A 21,953-nucleotide genomic window follows, 5' to 3' on the forward strand; every position below is an offset into this window, starting at 1 on the left:
TGGAAGTCCACAGTGAACCTTAGGTGCAGTCAACAATTTTTATTCTTTTTTAATGACTGATCAAAACCCCAAACCAGGACAGAAGGAAAACCATACACATTCCAGAAACAGGACTGTGTAACCCCCCAACCCCCTCAACTTTCTTTTTCTTAAAATAAGGTCTCCCTTTCTGATGGTATAAAGTCAACTTCTCTCTCAGACTTTCTCTTAGAAAAATCTTTCATATATATCTCAATGCTATGAAGTTATGTTATGAAGCCCCTTTCAGTTGCATTAGATTTACCTCCTATCTGTGCCTGTGAGAACAGGTAATTCTGGTTTAAATCCTCTTTTATCACCTACTGGTTTCTTTTCCAAACTCCAGCTCTGACTAGAAGGCTAAAGAGCCCTCACTACAGGCACAGGTGAGGGCTCACAGTCCCTCACATAATCATCCACGTATGAACTTGTGTCACGAAAAGTGCAGGAAAGCTCAAATGTACACACATAGGGATCAGGATGAGACACAGAAACACTACTAGTGCCCTATATCACTGAAACATCGTCCCTCTCATTGCTTTCAATTTTCGTATCCGAAAAGGTTAGGTAGGACCACAGAAGGTATAAAACAATCAGCTGGTCACCTGGAAAACTACATTTTAAATTAATACTGTTTTATCTGCATGCTGATATGTACCCTGTGTACAGTAAAACAGATTTATTTATAAACACAAAGCAGTATTTTCTGACAAGACTGGAAATGGTTCTTTGTTCAATGGTTCTTTGTTCAAATTCTCTCCTATATCCACCTTAGTCCATCTCCAGTCCCAGGAGCTCAGGAAATCTATTTTAGGTATCTTCAGAAGGCTGTTCAACCATCAATTAATTTCCCATCAAATACCTTGTTTCAGAGATTGCAAGAGGTCAAGGCTCATCAGTACCAGATCTGAAAGTAAACCCTCTACGTCCATTCCCAGCATGATGTGCTACTTAGGAAAGATCAATAAGGAGATGGTTCTCTCCAGCAGCAGGTCCCTCTGCATGCTGAAGCTGTCAGACTGCCGCACTCCAGTGACCGTGGGGTCTCCTCAGGCTACAATGCTTCCAAGGTGGCAGCAAGAATAAACACAATGTCCTTGGTTCATGCTTCAGTGTACGTGCAAGACCCATTTCCCCCAACTTTGAATCCTCTAAACAAGTGGAGTAGAGCTCAGTTTACTGAAATGGGCCAAGTCGTCTTCAGCAAGACTGAAGTTTGATAACCGAACAGGAAAAGGTACTTAAAAATAATAAAAAGAAACAAAATCATAGTTTCATTAGGCCTAGCTCTAACCTAGGTGCTTCAAGAAATTGTAAGAAAATAATGAATCGCATCCCTTGAAAACTCTACTGATTTCCTTTTTCTTCTCAATCTCACTCCACAGGTAAAGGACCTCAGCCTGAACTCCATCTTATCAGAGCTTTTTTCTCTTTGCGTAGCCCTACCATAACTAGCAATTTTCATATGTAGATACTGAGTACAAAACAAAAATACCATTACTGCATAATAATTTAAATGATTCATAGCAGCATCTTTCAGTCTGTACCTCTTAATTGACTGATTTTTAAGTGTAGATTCATGAGGACAACACAGCAGCATGAAGCAGCCACAGCACGCAGGGAAGTCTGATCTTTACAACATTTGATTTTCAGGTATAAGGGACAACTGCCATTACAGCTAACATGGAGCTTGTTTCTCGGTTCCCAATCTCTCTGCACTTTAAGGACCCCTCCCACACTCCCTCCTTCAATCCCCAAGCAGATTCTGGGGCTGTAACACTAACAAAGAGCCTTTCAAGCCCTGCAGCCATATCCACATGGAGGATGAAGAACTTCAATGGCAGCGACAACTGAGCCAGGTAAGCTACTAATGAGAATTTCTGACACATCCATTTTTTCCTATGGCATTTATTCACTGGTGCAACTGTGTAGTCTACCTTGAAAAATCACACTCAGCCTCCCAAGAGTTACTGATGGATCACAATCATAAAAGTTATAGAGACTTGCTATGTTGAATTACAAATGCAGTCTAAGCATGGACTTTCAAAATGGATCATGTGAAGAAATGCTGCTTGAAGGTGTCAGTGGGAAGTAGGAGGAAAAACTAAAGACCTTACCTGATAATTTCAAAATTATTTTTTATTCAAAATACTCAGAGAATGTGCAATTTAAAAGTTAAATAGAGTTTGGATCTCTTCTTTAAGTGCACAACTGAACATAATTTATTTAGTGGTGGATTATAACTGTTGATTTCATGTGACTTATCACATCTACAGAAACCTTCTCTGTCCCCTTCTTCCATCCCAAAACCTTTCAGTGATGGAAGCTCACAGTTAACAATATTGACTGTGGAGGGGCAAACCTTTCAGTCACAAGGCCGCAAGTGCCAGTCAGCAGGCGTGCAGAAAGAAGAGAATGAAGTCCTGCCCACAATTAATGACTCCTAACATTCAGGAGAAAGATTCAGTGAGTAAAACAACTGGAGGATGATGATATCGAAAGAAAAAATGGAACAGGTGACGAAGCCAACAAACCCTTTGCACTAGGACAGAATTTAGGAGGAGTAGTTCAAGCACTCTTATCCTTACAAAACAATCTTCTCTTGTCTAAGCACCATTTGACTTGCCTATGATTTTTCCCTTGAGCTTCTGCCAACCAAATAAAGCATCTCTGGTTTCTGTGTGTCCACAGTGACACCAGCAGAAGAGGAGAAATGCAAGGGCCTTGCTATAATTTCTCCTTTGACCAACTCAACTTACTCCAAGATGTTGCTTTTCCTTATTCTAACTTCTTCCTTCCCTTCTCTTCCCTTCTTTGAGGTTAAAAAAAAACAAACCCTCTTATCTGCCTGAAAAGCATTCATTGACTTTACCCAATTTCCAAACACTTCTTTCTAGAATCAGGCTCTGGTTGTTATGGAAGCTAAAAATCAAAACTCCACTTACAGCACATAGGATGTGTTTCCTCCACAATTACAAAAAGAGCTGTACTTATGTGAGCTCCCTTATCTATCTTCACAAATAATAAACTGCATAGGATGTTTTGAATTTCCTGAACAACTAGAAAAAAAAAATCCTAATACACATTCAATATTTTCTCCTTCATGCAAAGTACAACACCGTAGAACTTAAAGGAAAACCTTTCAGCTTTGAGTGTAAAATTAATAAAAATTAGTGTTACAATATACAAAGAGCATTATGACTTTAGAGTTTCTTGTAAGGCACTTAAACTTTAATGCCACATAAACCAAAAGCAAATGTGAAAGTTAGAATGGTTGAGCTAAAGTGCTTTTTGCTGTAAATGTGTAAAGGCATAAATGGAACACCCTTTAATGCAATCTTATGCCAGGAACTATAAATAACATTCCAAATGCTGAAGAGGCTTTTTTTATTCCCCTTCTATAAGACTCTCCAAAATGCACAGGACTTACTTAAGTGCATGAGCCCTGCCTGAAGGGCTGACCTGACTATTCCTGTCCCAATAATAGCCTAGAAGCTCCGTACAGATCCCAACAGTTGCTAAAGTTCCCCCACCTTGACTTCTTCCTGGACTGATACCTTCGCACATGCTGTATGGATGACTCTTCCTTGCTTATTCTACAGTAAGATCTAACATAGTGGAAGGCAGAAGTTTCTCAGCAAGAGCTAGCTGAACACACAGGTGAGAATATTTACAGATCAATGACATCTATTTCAAGAACTGAGGTTTGACAGGCAACTTGTGAAAAGATTTCCTGTAAAGCTGCCTGTACTAATTCTTGGGGCACTCTCAATACATACAAGTTATCCAAGCTAAATAGTTAAAGTTGAAATTCTGCACCAGGTTCAAAAATGGTCACTAGGAAAAAATTCTGCAATGAAGTCTACAGAAAAGCAGCTTTCACTCCAGTGGGATACCTTAACTAGTGAGTACTTTTCTCCAGGGCATGAGACTTTTTAGGGTGCTTGAGAGATGCTTTTATTAAGGGCCTAAGGAGCAATTGATATGTTTTCCCCTTCTAGAAGATAAAATAAGATGATAATAAACAGTATATGCTCCTTCTGCCCACTGCAAACACTAAAACACCTTTTTTCATTCCAATTGGGCAAGTATCCAGATAACAAGGCACAAGTTGGAAGAAACTAATAATGAAAAGATAGCTTATGTACAAATATATTGAGACGTAAAAAAAAAAAAGTGTGACACATTTGCATTTAGCAACAGAAGATATTAGATTTAGTTATTTCTGCATGTCAGAGATGGTAACACATCTATCCACAGACCTTAAGTTGCTCATCCACAACCCTTGTGACTTCTCCAGCCATGGATTCAAGTGTCTCTTGGATTGGATTGGAGAGTGAACCATTTGCTCCTGCCCAAGATGCTCCACCAAGGTGATACAGATTGGGTAAGAGCTGTAAGACAGAAAGAATATCTTCAGAAAGTAGGCTCATCACTACCGGTCTTCAAATCTGGACAAATAGGAGGAAATCTCTCTGCTAAAGAGATCTTCTCCCAAAATGAGAAAAGCTGCAAGCACACACTGAACTGCTCTCAGTACTACCAGCATGCTGGGAAAGGCTTACTGTTTTGGAGTTCTTAGCATCCCGCATAAGCCGTTCTGCAGATTTAACATCTTCCTGTACAGCATCCACACCACAGTTTCTTAAAGAGTTGAGATGATCTTGCACTTTTACACATATTCTGTCAATCATCTACTTGAACAAAAGAAATACAAAAGATAAAACATCAGAATGTTGGTCAAACACCAATTAAATTCAGTCCAGGTAGCATATCAATAGTAGCATCATGAGATTTGTAGTGACAATACAACAATCTGGAAATGTATGATTAGAGCTTGGAGATACATCAATGTTACTGAAGGAAAGCATTATATCTCATAAAGACACACCTAAACATTGGAAAAATAAATAAAACTTTACCATTAAAAAAAAAAAAAAATGCTCTGGAATATTTCCCCCACAGTTACCTCCAAGATAACTGCAAATAACCCACAAGTTATCCAGTTCAAATGTTGTTCTGTTTTTTGAAGTAAGTTTAATGCTGAAAATGTTGTCGATATATCTAACACTTAGCTCTAAAGGTCCCTGAATTGTTAAGAAGTTCAGACAGTAAAAGAAAGCTCTGTCACTAACCATTCAACAAACACCAACAGAGATTTCTCCTGTCTAAGCAAAATGCAATTGTGCAGGCTTCTGCGGTATTCTTTCAAAATGTAAATATTCCTATTTGCAAGGGAACTATAACTACCAAAGCAGAAGTTTCCATCAGACCTTTCACAGTGGGATAAATTGAACTTAATCTGTATCTACAACAGAAGTCATTCAACATGCTGCAAATACAGGGCAGGTGGTATATCTCTATCCTTAGAAGACAAACCAGTGAGAATTCCTGACATATAGTCAGTTTTGATTAAGATATATGAGTCAGGGAGATATAATAGTTAAAAGTCTTTATCAGCCCACGTAACATTCATTAGAACTGGCTATCTGACATTTTGCAACAACATCTAAGTGCATGTGTCATCATCATACAAAACCTAGAGTTCTAGCATCTTATATCATTAGCAAGGAGAACTGAAATAACTTCACAGCATGCTCCTTTTCTGCTCCACATGACTCTTCCTCTTCAAAGGGTTTTGGGTGTTTTTTTTGTAGAAGTACAAAAAGCTAATTAATTATTGTACAGTGGAAAGCCTCACTGGGACATCTGGACTGAAAAAAAAGGAAAAATACACTCTGGGAATAATAATGCAATTCCACCATACTAACTAGAGAATCTTTTCCATCCCTCTTTTAAAAATGTTTTTAAAATCCATCCTTATTGTACACAATTTAATATAGAAATGAGTAGTATTATTCTACTTTCAAAATAACAATAAATTACATTTACTGAAATCTGATGTGTGTGTGGTTGTTGGAGAAAAGCACAACTAAAACCACCAAGCTATAAAAAGACCTAAACTTAATTCATATGGAGATTATTAACATGGGAAAAAAAGGTAGCATTGGAACAGATAAACTACTAAAATAAAATAAAGCGATGCTGTTCTTGCAGTTTTTAGTGCCAGCACATCTCCACGTACCATATTCTCTGTCGAGAGGTTAGAGTACAATTTCAGGTTCTAGTAATAAAACTCTGTCCCATTACATTTTAATAACACAGGTAGAAAAAGGCCACATCAAATTAAAATTCATCAAAAAAAGTTGCAGAGAACAGAGAGATATTTCGTTGACTCAGCTGAAGAGCAAAACAGATATTCCTCTCCTGTTTGCTTGAGTCTCCCATTTGCATGGGAACACAACTGGTGCAAACAGACATGGAAGTAAATTTAAGACAAAAGCCGTGACAAGTTTTATTCTGCTCACACCACCTTGCTTCTGTGTTGTACTGCAGCTTAAAACAGCCCTGATGGGTACCGGAAAGAAAGGCAGTGGAACAGAGAAAATGGTGAGCTACCACAGAAAATGCCTGTAGTCCTCTCAAGAGAAAGGAAAAAAAAAAAAGAACACATGGCATTTAGGAAACCTAATGGCAAAACAGAAAAGCTTCCCAGCTTCAAGTAATATTTTGGGCTGTGTTAGACAGGAAGCCTTTTCAGCTGTCAAGACTATAAGGAGAAGAGAAGACTTCTATCTTCCTTTGCTCCCTCCAAGTAAACCTTCCCATGACACCCACTGTTCTGAAGGTGTAAGGTAGATGATGACTGGCTCTCTAAAGCTATTTGTTGTGGTGGTACCCAAGAGCATGTTTACATGGTTGCTCAATGCTAGGCAGAGAGACTGGAACTCACTCAGACACCACAACTGGCACAGCCTTATGATTATGCTTGTCACACTGATGAGAGCCTGCTGAAAAGTCAGACTCGAGAGCACAAATGAACTGAACTGTTCCTGGTTCCAACAGTAGTTCACCCAGCAATAGCTCAGGTCTTTCTCTACACAGTACTACTATACTTAAGACCTCCCTCTCACAAAAGCTTTTTTTCCTTCCAAAAATATTATCATTGATAGTTATTATTTCTTGAGAAACGAAGTATCACCCACAAGGCAAATCTTGCTTTAAGCTACTCTGAGAGAATGAGAGAGAACTCTGTCCCAAGACACATTTTAGACACCAAGAAGTACCAGTAATGAACAAGTTCTCACCTGCTGAGTGGTACTAGTGACAATGCCTTGCTGCAGCCGGTACGCTTGCTCCTGTAGGTACTTCCTGGTCTCATGATTACGAAGTAAGTAGTTTTCTATCTGAAAAACAAAGCCAGATTAGGAAACTGATTCGACACTCCACATTGTAATCTTCTTTCAATTTTGCCGTCGTATCAGAAATGGGGACTGACAGGAAAAACTGCCTAAGCGTTTATTTGTTATCTGCAAACCTTATTCTGTGTGTCTCAATGCTTAATAATCACATTGGCCAATATTCATTCACTCACTGACCAGTGAAACATCTCTAAACACTGTGCTTTTGTCAGTGTTTTCTGAATTAGTCTTCTACTTTGAACAATTTAGTAAGTTACGCTGACAAAGGAGTAGATCCAGGTTTGAGAAATATTTAAAGAGACTCTATCCATAAAGTGTTGTTGTAGAGACCATGATGACACAAGATAGATGATTCTTTTCTTTTAGACATTTGGCCCACTGCAAAGACACAGACTGAAATAGCGGTACAGTCTGGAGAGAAGATAAAATATCTAAAAGTGCCTAACTGACAGAAGTCTCAGTTCAAAAGTCACTTAAGGCTAAGCAGTACATAAGTGCTCTTCAAAGACAAGTGATTCCTACCCACAGCTGCTGGTCACAGCCCACCACAACTGTCACCAGCAGTAAGCACCTACCATCAGCCAGCTTAATGGCACATAGAATAACTCCCCAACCTGGCTCTATCAAACTTAGTCAAGTCAAAAAACCCTACTAGTAAACTGTTTAAAGTTCATCAAAGGTGATGGATCTGGTCTGAAAGGAAGAGCGGGGAAAAGGATGGGTGGAGTGGCCAGCAAGCTGTGAGGCAGAGACTAACAGGGACTGATGGTCACCTCTAAACCTGCATCAGCAGCAAGAACTGAACAGTCTGACCATCCCCCATGGTAATGCAGGGTGTTTCCAGTTTGCCCACACTGTAAGTAAAGCATGCTGCAGAGATACCGGAGCTCAGGAGGTTAGCTACTATGTCCATCTGGTGCCGGACCAGGGCCAGGAGCACTCTCACTGTACTCAAGCTGTGGTATGATGAAGCTTACGGACCCTCCCGAGACATCAGTCAGTCAGTTCAGATGTCCCTGCACCCGGCATGACAGCACAGTCCATGCGGGCATGCATTCCTGCGTGCATGGAGTTAGCTGTGTTCACAGTACCGCTCCACAGACTGTTACATTTTTTTGGAGAGAACTTCCTTGTGTTGTGTAAAGAAAGCCTGAACCACACATGTTAAAACAAACTCAGGGCCAAACTGTTTTAGCAACTTTGAAATGAATAAAAGAAATTGCTCTTTGTACACAATGCCTAATTAACACATAGAATTTAAATCCCTGTGGCCAGAAGCTTCACGATATTTTTTTCAGAGATGCATCTGTCATTCTAGATATGAACCTATCTACAAATATATTAAACAAGATGTAAGAAATATGTCCATCCACCACAATTCAGATTTTTAAAGCAGAATTTAGATAATTTTCATGCATCAAAACAAAATGCACTAACTACCAGCACTTTTCCCCGTGAGAATCACTTTATTGAAAATTTCTTTACTAATAAGGATCATAGACATTTGTTTTTTAATCACAGTTATCTGTAAGAACTATTTCTAAGTTTTTTATGACCTTACTCTGGCTGAAGAAAAACTACTCATTAAAGAGATGTGAACTGTATGCCTTCTGATTGAGCAGGAGGCTCATTTGGAGTTCACAAGATTTACTATATTAAAACTCATCTGGGAGTTTTATAACTCATGCAAGTGGAACAGCTACAGATACTGTCAACACCTCTTCATCCAAAAGAACATGTTGGTGCAGTTGCTTATTTAGGGTAACATAGTGTGTGAATTTTATATGTACAATATAAAACACAGGCAGCAAATGTTTTTATCCTCCTTCAAATTAAAGGGCATCCTTTGTCTTGTACAGTGCTGACTGCACTTTTTATGTCAAAATAAAAAATGCATACCCATAACTCTCTGCACACAGAAATAAGCACAAGCACATATGTAGCAAACATGCCAGATTCCAACTCTCCCTTTCACAGTTATGCATACAGCAATACAAGGTCTTAGTTAGTTATGACCTTTTGATACTACACCACTGCATTCCATCACCCTTTACTCCAACCACTCTTTGGAATAAAAAGCCTTACGTGCTCCCGCAGCACTTGATTACCGTGTATATGTCCATGCAAATCAAACGATCAATGAATCTAGCCTAGAATTCTTACTCATCCAAGCAAGAAATCACAGGCAGTTAAAATTACTACTTTATTTTTAGTGGTTTCATTTCTGAACATTGGCAGTATATGCAATACCTTTTGCAGTGCCTCTTCTGTTTTCTCAGGGTTTGTTTTGAGTGCTTGGGAAGCATCATTCATTGGTATAGGCATGAATCTCAAAGTATAATTCCTAAAGAAAAATAAAAGAAAATATTCTTAATAGTAAAAGTTAACCTAACTACTGTATCTCTTTATGAAGAATAAACTAGAAGGGAGAAATAAGATGCATCTGGCTTGCCCGTGGAAGGTACTAGGAATGTATTTTTCACATCTGTAAGTGGACTAACTGGATACATGCGTGTTCCTTTTTGCTCCCAATTCTTCTTTGCCACTAGACAGAGGTGGAGATTTTAGAAAGCGCAAAATGCAGTTAAGCAGCCAGCGCCCAGTGGCTGTCAATTAAAGGCCTAGCTGTCCTCTCTATCTTTGTGCACGGGGTTGGATTACTTTTTCCCATATCAAAACAGAAGAGGGAGTGTCAGTGCCTGCTGGCAATTCTACCAGATCTAAGTCTAAATGGAAATATTCAGTAACAGATAGATAGTGGCTAATAGACTGAGTTTTGAAAATTCAGATTTAATAACTTGTGTTTAAAACAATTTGAAGACACTTACTGAATTTTTAATAAAAGCTGACAAAACAAGTGTAGCATCTCCACATTGCTTTACACAAACAATTGCTCCCTGCATTTTACTTATTTGTTTGCAAAATATTTCTGTAGCTTTGTCCATCTGCTGCAATATGAGAATAAAGATAGGGTTTTGGTCATGACTCAAAATTGTATTTAAGCTCTGAGAACATAACTTGGCTAGCATCACACAGGTAAACCTAAAACGCTGTATGCAGTGGTATGTCCACACACCTTCAGATTTGAATAAATGAAAGCAAAAAAGACTAAGAAGTTCTTAAAAAGTGGAAAGAAAATTATTCTGCCTATTTTCAATTATCCTTAATTTCCTGCAAACATTTCTTCCTTCTCCTTCGGCTGCCTGCAAACGTCCCACTAACCACCTGTTCCTATTCCATCCAGAGTTTCATTTATATGGTTGGAACCCTCTACTTTTGAGCACTTTAAAGTTGACAATTTCAATTGAGTCAACTCCATTGACTTCAGTGGACCCATCCCTCACTAAATGCACTAACTCCAATAGAAGAGTCATTAACTACTGTGAAACTCCAAGGTTCTTTCACTTCCTATCCCACCATTTGCTTAGCCACACAGAACACCACTCTGAAGGTCTTTTGAACTGCCAAACACACTGATTCCTCATTGATACCACCCAACATTTTACATTAAATGATAACAGAAGACTTCTACGCTTCCCCAATGTAAACATGCTGATGTATAGCTGTCAGTGGCAGGCAGTTACTCACATGGAGTCAGCAAGGTCCCTGTCCATCCACAGTCCTTCCACAGTGTCCAACTGCCTACTGCATCACAGCCAGAAAATTAACGTTTCTTTCTAGTTGTCGTATCCTTCAAAAGTATTGTGCCTACTATACAGGCTCTGTTATGTGTTCTCATGTAATACTAAACAGAGAATAACTGGCTGTCCACCAGCATGGGGACCATTTTTAAATGTCAAAGATACCAAGCTCAAAGACAGACAGTAATTACAGAACTTGCTGATTGCCTACAACCTGGCAGGTGGGGTATTTACTTAGTTAAAAAGAAACAAAGGTAGATATCCAAGGATCTCTGTAGCTGTTTGACATTTAATACATCACATTCATTGAAATCTATAATTGCCAGCTCTCATGCTAGTAATTATATGCTAAATTCAATTAAGTCAAAGGCTTGGTGCACCCTCCCTCACACACACAGACACACACAGAGAAGAAGGGTGAAAAATGAAAGGCAAGGAGACCTCATGGACACACAGTCACAGTGGCAGAACTTCAAAAGATCACTCCCCTAAGGAAGGCTCTGTACTTGGTTTCCTTCCAGACAGACAGCATTGTATTGGAATGCTACTTTATTTTCATCTAAGAACTAACCAGCTCTTAGGGGCAAAAAAATCAAGAATTTAAAGCTCACTTTTCAACTTCGATCATCAGAGGAACATTTATCTTCACACTTCATTTTTCTCTGTTTCCTTTGAAGTCTAAAATATGCCTCCTTTCTTCTTTTTATTAACACTCCGCTTGTCTCTTGTAATGCAGTATGTTTCTTTACCAACTCAATAATTCAGTAATTTCATAATGCATTAATACTCTCAGCAAAATGCCTATGTTTAAAGGATGTTAAATTTCAGAGAGGCACTCAGAGACTGGAAAGGATGTCTCAAAAACCTCCATCTACATACAGCACATGTGACAACAGTCCTACATTTCATTACACATTATTTCCCTTGTAATAACTTCTGCTCCATTCATGACATACACTCTGTGCTGCAGAGAGATGATTTTACTGCCTATGTTTTTTCAAAACCAGGAATAAGACATCTGTTTTGCAGGCCTGGGTATGTGAATTTCATGTCACTGAAAATGTCTCTAACAAATCCCAGTATTTCCCATCAGATTTTAGAACTTGTGCTATTTCTTCAGTCTGTCCATACAGAAAAAGAAAAAAATCTAGAAGTTAATATGGGGCAATACTGTACAGTTCTACAACAGAGTGGGCTCTAGGCCGCAAAGGACGCAAGCACATGCTCACTTCCATATCAAAATTACTGAGATACAAAACCCTGTTTAACAGCCAGGCTGAACAGGATGCCCACTGTTCTCAAATGCTCTCCTGAACTGACACCTGTACCAGACTCTACAGAAGGTCCTCTCAGCATCTCATGTCAGCTGGCTGGGACAACCTTGGAGCAACTCTGCCAACAGCTAAGCTCCTGGAATTCCCTTGCAGAAAGAACATTTTCACACAACTTAAAGCAGAAGAAGAAAAGCTGGAAGGAAGGGAAAAAACAATCTTCAGATTACTTCAGCCTGTTTTAAAGTCTGTTACAATCCCTCCCAATTCTCCTTGGCCTCCTCATCATACTATAAAAGTCTAGCTTTCTTCTTTTTTTGTGGTTTACTACACGATCATTTTTCTTAAGAACAAAATCAAAGCAACACACACAACACACATACCCCCAAGCATCTTCAGCATATTTCATTCCATTTTGAGCTACAATTCTTTGCTACAGAATATTGAGGGTTTCATGTATTTTTAGGAAACATATGGTGCAGGATGTTCTCAATATGTCTTCGAGATGGATTGTTTAAAGGCTAATTGTTTTCAGCCAGTATTGACAGTCCATCTCTGGCAAGTTTAAACCTTTGTTGCTTGCGGTTTAATCTGTGACATTATCAATGGTTTTAGCAATTTTAAAATGTTAGAGGAGACATACAATGACCTCAGCTTCCAAGCTAAATAAATGAGATTTCACCTCAGCAAAGTGCAATGTCACACAATTATCTGTAGCATTTCTTTTTTTTCTGCTTAGATGATTTGCTTTTGCCTTAGGATTTCGCCCTCCTTTCTGTTTACTTATCCAAGCACTTCAGAACAGAAAAGTAAAGTTGATGCTAACCAGAAAATAAGTATATTTTCCTTTCTACCAGACTTTCTTATAAATGTACATGCTATTGCTCTCTAACAGAGAAATGTCTGCAAGCTGACAAATAACCTTTGCAATTTATTATTCCCTACTATCAATGGAATCACTGCAAGATTATTTGCTTAATTAGACATCATTTATATAATTTCCCCCATCAGTGCAACTGAATTCATTTTGAAACCATATATATAAACTACATCAGTTTCATAAAACAAGTAACTTTATAAACTCTAGCCTCGTGACCCCTCTGAGGGTTAAGATGCTCCCCTAAGTAGCTATACAGTTTTGCAAGACATCTTTTCTAGAAACTAGCAATTGTACATAACCTTCACCTTCTAAAGAGAGCCCTTGCTCATCTCACAGGATTTAATGACGTGAAACAACTGCAACTGCAACTGCTGCTTAATTTAAATCTGCAATTTTTCCCTCTTAAGAAAAGTAATAACATATAAAGAAATGTGATGGAGATGGAGAGACATTAAAGTCATTTAGCATCTATCACTGGTAATGGCTGAAACTGTGGGTAAGCCCAGGGAAGCAAAATGACCCAGACCACAGCGATTACGATGAACAACTGCAGTTCCTGAGATCATCACTATTAGTTTCAACTTGCTGGGGGGAAAAAAAAAAAAAAAGTCAGACCACAAAGGCATGCTTCAGTAATTTTCTGTTATTATATACAGCTTCATTCACTGACTAGAATAGAATTTCTGCATGCTATCAACACAAGAGAACGAAGAAAATAGAAAATATTCTCAAATCCAGATTTTAAGGCTAACAGCAGAACTCAATGGCCTTAATGCTGATAGCAGAGTATGGATGAAAGAGCCACAGAGCCTCTTCCCATCCTTTTGAAGGATGTTAAGTCATATATTTTCCTTTACATTAAGCACCCTGATGCTTAAAGTTGAGAGCACTCAGCATCTTCAAATCATATCGACTACGATGAGAGCTGCAGCTGCTCACATCATTCAGGATCTAAGTCTTTGGCCTCTTCATCAGTCATTCAGTTGCTTGAGAACTTACTTTTCCAGTGCCACAGCTATGTCCTGGAAGCCCTGCGCAGTGATGTTATTCTTGTCCCATATTACAGTTCTGAAAGGTGGTGGGGAGAAGAAAGGAAAAAAAAAAAAAGTTAAACAAGGACCACCAAATAAATCTGTATTGAAACTTTGCATATTGAAATAACACAGTGCTGTATGTTCAAAATTGTACAGTTGAAGGCAACTTTTAAAAAACCTGTCTTTGGTTATATGCCAAAACCTTGAATGACAGAAATTAGGGACAAAGATACTAGAAAATTCAGTTTCCCTTCCTTTAAATGGGACTCTGTACTATATTTTCCATCATTAACATAAAAATGTAACTTTTCTAAAATACAGTTAATAGAAAGATTTTGACATAAAATTTCAGCTTTTTCCAGGAATAGCATCAAAAATAAAGTTCAAACGTCTGCTTCCCAGGCCCACACTGAAAAAAACCAAAATTGCAGTAAGTGATCAATCTCCGTGCCACATTGGCTATATGGCTACAGTTCTAGAAAAAGGTATTTAAAAAATCCATGCTGATTGGTGGTCAAAATCTGCAGGCTATTGTATATTCAATCTTGTACTAGCTCATCACACAGTTCCTATGATTCCACATGCAACATAACTAGTTGCCAGTACAAGCCATTAAGTCAGGTGCATAAATTGCAGCTCTTTTCAATACACAATAGTGATGAGTGATCAGGCCTCCCCCCTCCTCCCCCAATTTAGACCACTCAAGCAGACTGCCTGGCAATTTGTGAACACGTGCTCAAAGATCTCATTAGTAGTCAGAAGAGACAGTAAAGCGGATAAATCTTGCTTGTGCAAGAGCAGTAGTTGTAGCTGTTCTTAAAAAAAAGGCACAAAAACGAACAAAGATTTCTGGTGTTAAAGAAAAAAAAAGACAGATGGCAGGGCTTCACAGGTATTGACACCCTTCTGCTGTTGCAGAATTACCCCTTGGTTTTTTAGATGGAATGATGGAGGTAAGGAAGTGAGGAAGGTTGACTCTACTCCCACTCTGCAAAGATCAGGTATGCTTAGGGTCATATCTTGGATATTTTTGTCACTGGAAAGTGTGTTTATATTTCTACCTGGATGTGATGTTATAACCTTTTAAGCAGAGCTAGTTATCATTGCGTTATTCAGTTTGTAATCACACCACAGACTGTGGTGACATTATGTCAACTGTGACATTCAGTGTACTGTGGAACATTTCAGTGTGCCATCCTGAAAGTCATCAAGGCTTTATTTCTTCAGGTACTGTGGTCATTTCAGGTTAACACATTCAATAAACCTAAGCCACCTCTCCAGTGTTTTCTTGACATCTTCAACATTTAGTTTGGGCAACACAAAGACCAGGATCCCGGCTTCTGAACAAAATAGCCAGGACTGTTCTGGGGTATTTCTTATCCTCCAGGGAATAAATGCTTGGAGACCAAGCACAAAGTGGTCTCTTCACACAGACAATACACTGAGGAAGGTTCATCTGCACAGTCTGACAAGAGGAGTGACGATAAGCTTTCCTGATGATGGTGACATATTTAGAGGTCCCCATCCAGATTCATGCCAATTGAAGGTTTTACTGTTTGCTAATCACATGCTGGACAGAAAAAAAGTGATACTCTCAAGCCATCAGTGCCAGACATGTGCTAACAAGCACTGAAGTTGTCAGGCAGATGAAGTTGCAAAGAAGAGATGCCAAGGTCCATCAGCACTGTAGGCAGGGGAGAGGGGAAGGGGGGATGGTCCATGCTGCTGCCCATTCTGAATTCCACATGCTCTTAGTTCTCCTACAAACTGATACTCCAGAAGACAAAGAATAATTTGCTTTAGTTTCCCACACAAGTACCAGAATTTTCTCTGCTGAGAAGGCCTCCAGTAGAAAAGAGAGAAGAGCAGAACAGAAGAGAGTGGCTAAGCACTGAAACATGGTTCCCAGAGACACTGTAGAATCCCTGTACTTGAAGATCTTCAAAATCTGCCTGGACGAGGCACTGAGCAACCTCGTATAGCTTTAAAGTTGGCCCTGCTTTGAGAAGGACATTGGATTAGATGACATCCAGAGCTCTATAACAAGGTAATGTTTCTTCCTATGATTCTAGGAAATTTAGAGCTCTCTTGTTACAACAAGAGATCTTTCTGTTTAAATTTAGAAAATGTAATTTTCTCCAGTTTCAGTTACGGAAATGTTTCTGCAGAGACAATTTGCTTCTCAAGGTTTTTTTGTTCGTTTGTTTGTTTTGTTTTTTTTTGTTGGTTTGTTTTTTGTTTTTTGTTTTTTTTTTAAGAAAAAAGGATGAGAATCTTTGCAAATGGAGACACTATAAAGCGGCTGTGCCAAGAAGGGTTCTGAAGAGAAACAGCTTGAGAATAATCCAACAACTTCAGTATTATTAAGCCATTCTATCTTTTATTGCAAATACATTCCCCTTACCTGAGCTTGGTGTTTATCTGTAGGGCTTTTGCCAGCATCTTTGCTCCCATATCTCCCATGGCATTTCCACTAATATCCACTTTTGTAAGAGAAGTATTGCTGCCCAAGGCATTAATAATGATGGTGACCTCAGTCTTCAGCTTGGAATCTGCGAGGGACAATGACTGCAGAGGCTGTGGAGCACAGAAAAGGCACTGGTAACAGCAACTGATAATGCAATAACTCTTCAAACATCAACCAAAAGAAGTTTCAAGTTCCTCAAACTCCTAGAGACGGCAGTAAGCATATAAGTTATTTCTGTGTTTGCTGCAGATCCTACAACACATGATAAATAGGGAGTCAACAACTTACAGCACAGGTGTCAAACACATACACACACACACAGATTAAGTTGCAACATCCTGAAAAAAACCCTATCTTTAGGTGACAGTGCCTCCAGTTTTCTGTGTCCTATTAAGTACAGAATACAGCAGGAACCTGAAAAGAGGCAAGACAGCAACAACCAGCTTCGCTAGACAACCTCTAGTGTCCAGTGGGTTTTGCTTAACCAGCGTGCTTCACTGTCAGTGAGAAAATATCTGGCACTCCCCCTCCTCTCCCTCAGACTGACTGCTTTATGCAATGACAAATGAGGATCTGAGACATTGTCAAAACACAACCAAATCCTTTAAACTGTTTTATTACTGTTACTTCAACTTTAGGAGTGATTTTGCATATCTGTTCCTTCAACTAAGGGCATGGACATCTGGGAGGAGAGATAGAAAACTGTAGCAGGTCTGACATTTAAAACAGTAAGACAGGTATCTATTAAAATGAGTAAGTCAATGGATATTATTCACAGTGGTGTTCTGACACTATGATTGCGATATCTTTATGTAACTTTTTTTTTATGTACTATGTTAAGCTGAAACTACTTTATTTGGCTCCTGCAAGTCACACTGTAAGACTTAAGAAAGCTTTTAAAAATGCCTGTATTCCCTCCATTCTCAGTGTCCCAGCACTCAATGGCAGGAGCTCAGAAACTACAGTCTATCCATCACCGTGCCTTGCAGAGGTATTACAGCTGCTAAAACTGTAATTTATCTTTGCTGATGTATGAGAACTCGACAAAACATTTCCCTTGCTCAAGTGTGAGTTCATATAGAGGAGTGTATTGTCATTATACACCCACTTAGGCATGTATTGGAAGATGAATTTTAGGAGCCTAAAATCTCCAAATTGCCAGTATGGGAAAATCAACATCTCATAAGGATGAACCATGGCACTTACATTAGATACCTAAAGCTTAGATTAATATAAATAAACCAACTGAACTGTACATGCCTTCAAGATGCTTGCATGGTACCGCTATACATTGAGACTCCAGCCTCCACACATCACTGGATTACAGTGATAACCAAAAAGCTTGCAACAATAAGAAAAGCACTTATAAATGAGGAAATGCATAAAAATTTGGAGGCACAGCAGGCTTATAATTAAAAAGTCTGACAGTAACACAAGCCACATGCTGGGGTTTTTTTAAATGGACGTTATTAAATTACTATGTTAATGCCCTTAATCTGCCTGTGTTTCCCCATTTTATTACATTCTGTAGTCTAAAGAATATTAGCATCATATTAGAATGACATTTAGAGCTCTTGGCACAAGTTAGAGAAGACCTCCTGCGACAGATTCACAGAAAAGCAGCATGGCGCAGTTCTCAGACAGAAATCACCAATGAGCTTGTGAAAGTGAAGTTTCTTCTGTTTCTCACGTGTCACTTTAGAAAGGGTCATTCAAGTAACTTAGCTGGAAGTGTTCCCTCTGCATACCAATTTTTCTAAACCTCAAATATCCTCCCAGGAAAGAATTTCTCACCTCTTGCATTCCAATACTCTGACAAAACAGTATATGATTGAAAACGCTTCTGCACTGTGTTCTGCAAGAATTGACACCTATACATGATTACTACCACATATGAAATAGGCATATAGCACAGTAAAGCAACTGCTATATTAGCAGTGTCTTTGAAGTAGATGAACTGCTAGTTTTGTTGCACAGCTACCCTTATTTCCTCAACAAGCAAGAAGCAAAAATGTCTGGACTCACTTGGTGCCCTGAATGCAAACTAAAATCAGAATGTAACTCTGTAGTATTAAACGCACAGGCTGCTAAATATTCATTAAATTCTCTGACCATTACATTAAAAAAAACAACCAAACAACAAAACACTCCCACCAAAATCGAATTCCCTACAAAAAGGGGCAATACTCTACATAGCCTACATTTATTTCTTTTTAACAACTTAATAGTTTTAGCTGGATATTGAGAAAACAGAAGTCTGACAAGCAGTTCAGTGTCCCTGCTGCAGAAAACAGATACTTTGCCAATACAGTGAAGATGTCTTAACACAATCTTATTAAGGAAGAGGAAATTCTTAAAGTAAAGAATAGAATTGGAAATTAGAATCATAGAATCGTTTTGGTTGGAATGAACCTTTAAGAACATCGAGTCCAACCATTAACCTAACACTACCAAGTCCACTACTAAACCATATCCCTAAGCACCACATCTACTCATCAATTGTATGATTGCATGCATTGATTTTGTCATACTCCCGCTGGAAAACATTTAAGAACTAAATCAAGCTAAATTTGTTCTCCTACGAACAAAAATGCTGTAAAAACCCTCAAAAGGCCAATTTTGCAACAAACACTGAACTAAGAACTAAAGATATTCAGCACTGTAGTAATTCTCTGCACCTATGCAGGATTGACTACCACTCTGAGCAACGGTAACATCTATTTTTGCAAGAAGAAAAGAAATGGCACAAACATACAGCTCCAGATGCTTCCTGCAATACTAATAAGAATACATTATTATAGCCTGCACAGTACAGCATCTACCTAAAAAGAGAAAAAAACAAATAAAACCAAAACCAAAAAACAAATCTAAATATTACATTCTTGTCTATATTAAACACCTGGGAAATTTTGCTGTTGAGGTTACTACTACTGCTTTTAAATTGTGTAGAATTACGTTTGCATCTAGCTGTATTTTTACAGTCATAAAACCAAGCTATTGATTGTTTAAATCATTTTACTCATGACTCATATTAACACAGTAACGGATCTATTTAAAGTATGTATAAACATATGAAGAAGCATTTGGCAGATGACTATTTTAGATTAAAGCCTCTTGCTTCAGATTTCCACACAGTAATGCATGGTCCCCAAACTGTCTCAGCCTGCAGGCAATACTGATCAAGCAGTATGCTCTTGGCAACATCATACGCTGGTCTCTCCAATTCCACCCTTACTTTTTCATGTCCTGTGGCAGTAAATGCATAGTAATGGCAGAACAAGGACCACCCCTTTTAGGATTCAAAACCAAACCAAAATAACCAGAAACTTAAAATAATTTTCTAAGCATTGTACTATCTCAAGGTAGAGTGAGGACCATCCAGCTATCTGCAACACATGCTTTTCTACATCCTCAGCTCTTTAGCTGCTAGGAGATGCTTCAGAATGATTTTAGCACCTGATGAAACAGAAACAAACAAGATTCCTTCACAGAAAGGGATTAAAAAGAGAAAAGAACATGGGGAGAGAAGAGACAGGTTAACACCAACAGGATCACATGCTGTATCCCAAAGGTTAATGCATGATATGAAGGAGAGACAGTTATTTTAAGTACCTAAATAAAATAACTTTTTGGTGGATTATTTCATTGTAACACTGTTTGAAAACAGGATGAGAGTACAGAGCGTGTTCTGTAGGTTAGCTCAGGAAAGACAAAGTGAGTAAGAATTACAGGAGCACACCTGACCACTGGGATTGTGGCAAAGGCAGAAAGTGGAAGGACAGTTGACGTTGCCTATGGGCTGCAAGGAAAAGGAGCACAGGAAGCTGACGCTGATGATGCAATGGAGGGAGAGCTGCGAGAATGATACATCCAAAATTCAGCAGCTACATTTTCCTGTTCCAGAAGCCTTAAAAACAGAAGCCATGAAATATAAACAGAAGGTTGTAACACTTAATAGAGACAATAAGGTGAAAGTTGGAATTTTTATCCTTGTGAACAGATAACATGAACGGGATAGTCATATAAATAGAAAAAACCCCAACAGCATGTTTGAGAAGACTGTTTGGATACTGAAGGACACACAGAGTATGTTGAAGAGGTGTTTTAGGATATGGCCTGAGTGGGAAGAAATGTTCACCTGCAACAGAGCAAAGGGAGGAAGGAAACTGAGAAAAAACATACTAAATTACATTTGCTTGTGATTAATCTGGTTTGAGAAACAGTCTTCACAGGATAGCTGTGAAAGATTAAGCATGAGATACAGGGCAGGACAGAGATAAATGTCCAAAAAGAAGAAGCAGGTGCCATCTGATGAAATGATACCACCTCTCAGTATGGTATCAACAGGAAAAGGAGAGAAGGGGAAGACAGACCTGTACCACTCCCATGAGAGACAGAGTAGGAGGAGGTGGTCACATACTGCAAAATGAAAAGGCTAGTTTGATACAACAAGTAATACAGAGTTCTACCAATACATTTCTTAGCACAATCCTGCATCTGACTTGTGCAAACAAGGACTTATTGCTTTCATTAGAAGTGCTAACTCAATTAGAACCAGCTCTGGTATCCATATGCAGCACTTCACTCTATCACACTGACATCCCATGTTTTAAAGAAGAAGGTGAGGAGGTAGGCAAAGAATCAATAAAAAAAGAGTACCACTAATCCCAATTAAGAGGACACAGAGAGGAGAGAGGACTAGTTTAACAGATCACTTCAAATACAACTAAGCAGTAAGAAAAGATGAGCACAGAATATGGGTCTAATGACCTTGCATGGAAGGAGACATCAGAAACCCTGGTAAAAACTGCTCCACTGAATTCCAGGGTGTAGACACCGATGGTAGTAGAAAATAAGAAAGCAGTTAGTGTGGAGACCATGGACTTGGAGGTGAGACAATAAAGACAACAAGAATAGCAAGTGTTTAGACAACTGAAGTCTACAGTCAGCTGTTTCTGGAGAATGAGGAAAGTACAGCTTGCTTGTTACTTGTATGGGAAATGAAGGAGAAAGAAAGGACTAAGAACAGCTGAATAAAGATTGACAAGCATGAGAGCGACAGAGCATCTTAAGATTCCCTTATAGCCAAAACTAGGATGCCAAGCAAGGCAAGAACACAAACCCAACCACAAAAGTCTTTCTGAATCAGGAGAGAGAGTGGAAATGAAGAAAGTGAGCAAGGATCCCAGCAAAGCACCATGAAAAGATTTTATGAAATTGCTCCTGTGATTCATGTACTAGGAGAAGTAAAGAACAGCACAGTGAACAGTTTATTTGCATCTTTTGAAGGAGAAAGGAGTTCTAGGAGAGCACTGCAGTGACTTTGCATTTTGTCAAGCAAAAAAAAATACTAATACTCAAGAACAACTATCAGGAAATA

The 21,953-nt window shown here is 38.8% G+C and overlaps 1 protein-coding gene across 4 annotated transcripts in view; it reads right to left on the minus strand.

Moving 5' to 3' along the window:
• CARMIL1 (capping protein regulator and myosin 1 linker 1) overlaps positions 1-21,953 on the minus strand; it is a 213,223-nt gene that overhangs the window by 56,872 nt on the left and 134,398 nt on the right. For all 4 annotated transcript variants that reach the window (XM_068396150.1, XM_068396151.1, XM_068396153.1 and 1 more), the window contains exons 21-26: positions 16,511-16,683; positions 14,072-14,140; positions 9,531-9,624; positions 7,167-7,265; positions 4,584-4,712; positions 4,281-4,412 (exon numbers count right to left, since the gene is read on the minus strand). In XM_068396150.1, coding sequence (XP_068252251.1) covers positions 4,281-4,412; positions 4,584-4,712; positions 7,167-7,265; positions 9,531-9,624; positions 14,072-14,140; positions 16,511-16,683 — 696 coding nt within the window. The remainder of the gene's footprint in view (positions 1-4,280; positions 4,413-4,583; positions 4,713-7,166; positions 7,266-9,530; positions 9,625-14,071; positions 14,141-16,510; positions 16,684-21,953) is intronic.

This window comes from Nyctibius grandis, chromosome 3, assembly GCF_013368605.1.
Source record: "Nyctibius grandis isolate bNycGra1 chromosome 3, bNycGra1.pri, whole genome shotgun sequence".
Classification (NCBI taxonomy): Eukaryota; Metazoa; Chordata; class Aves; order Nyctibiiformes; family Nyctibiidae; genus Nyctibius; species Nyctibius grandis.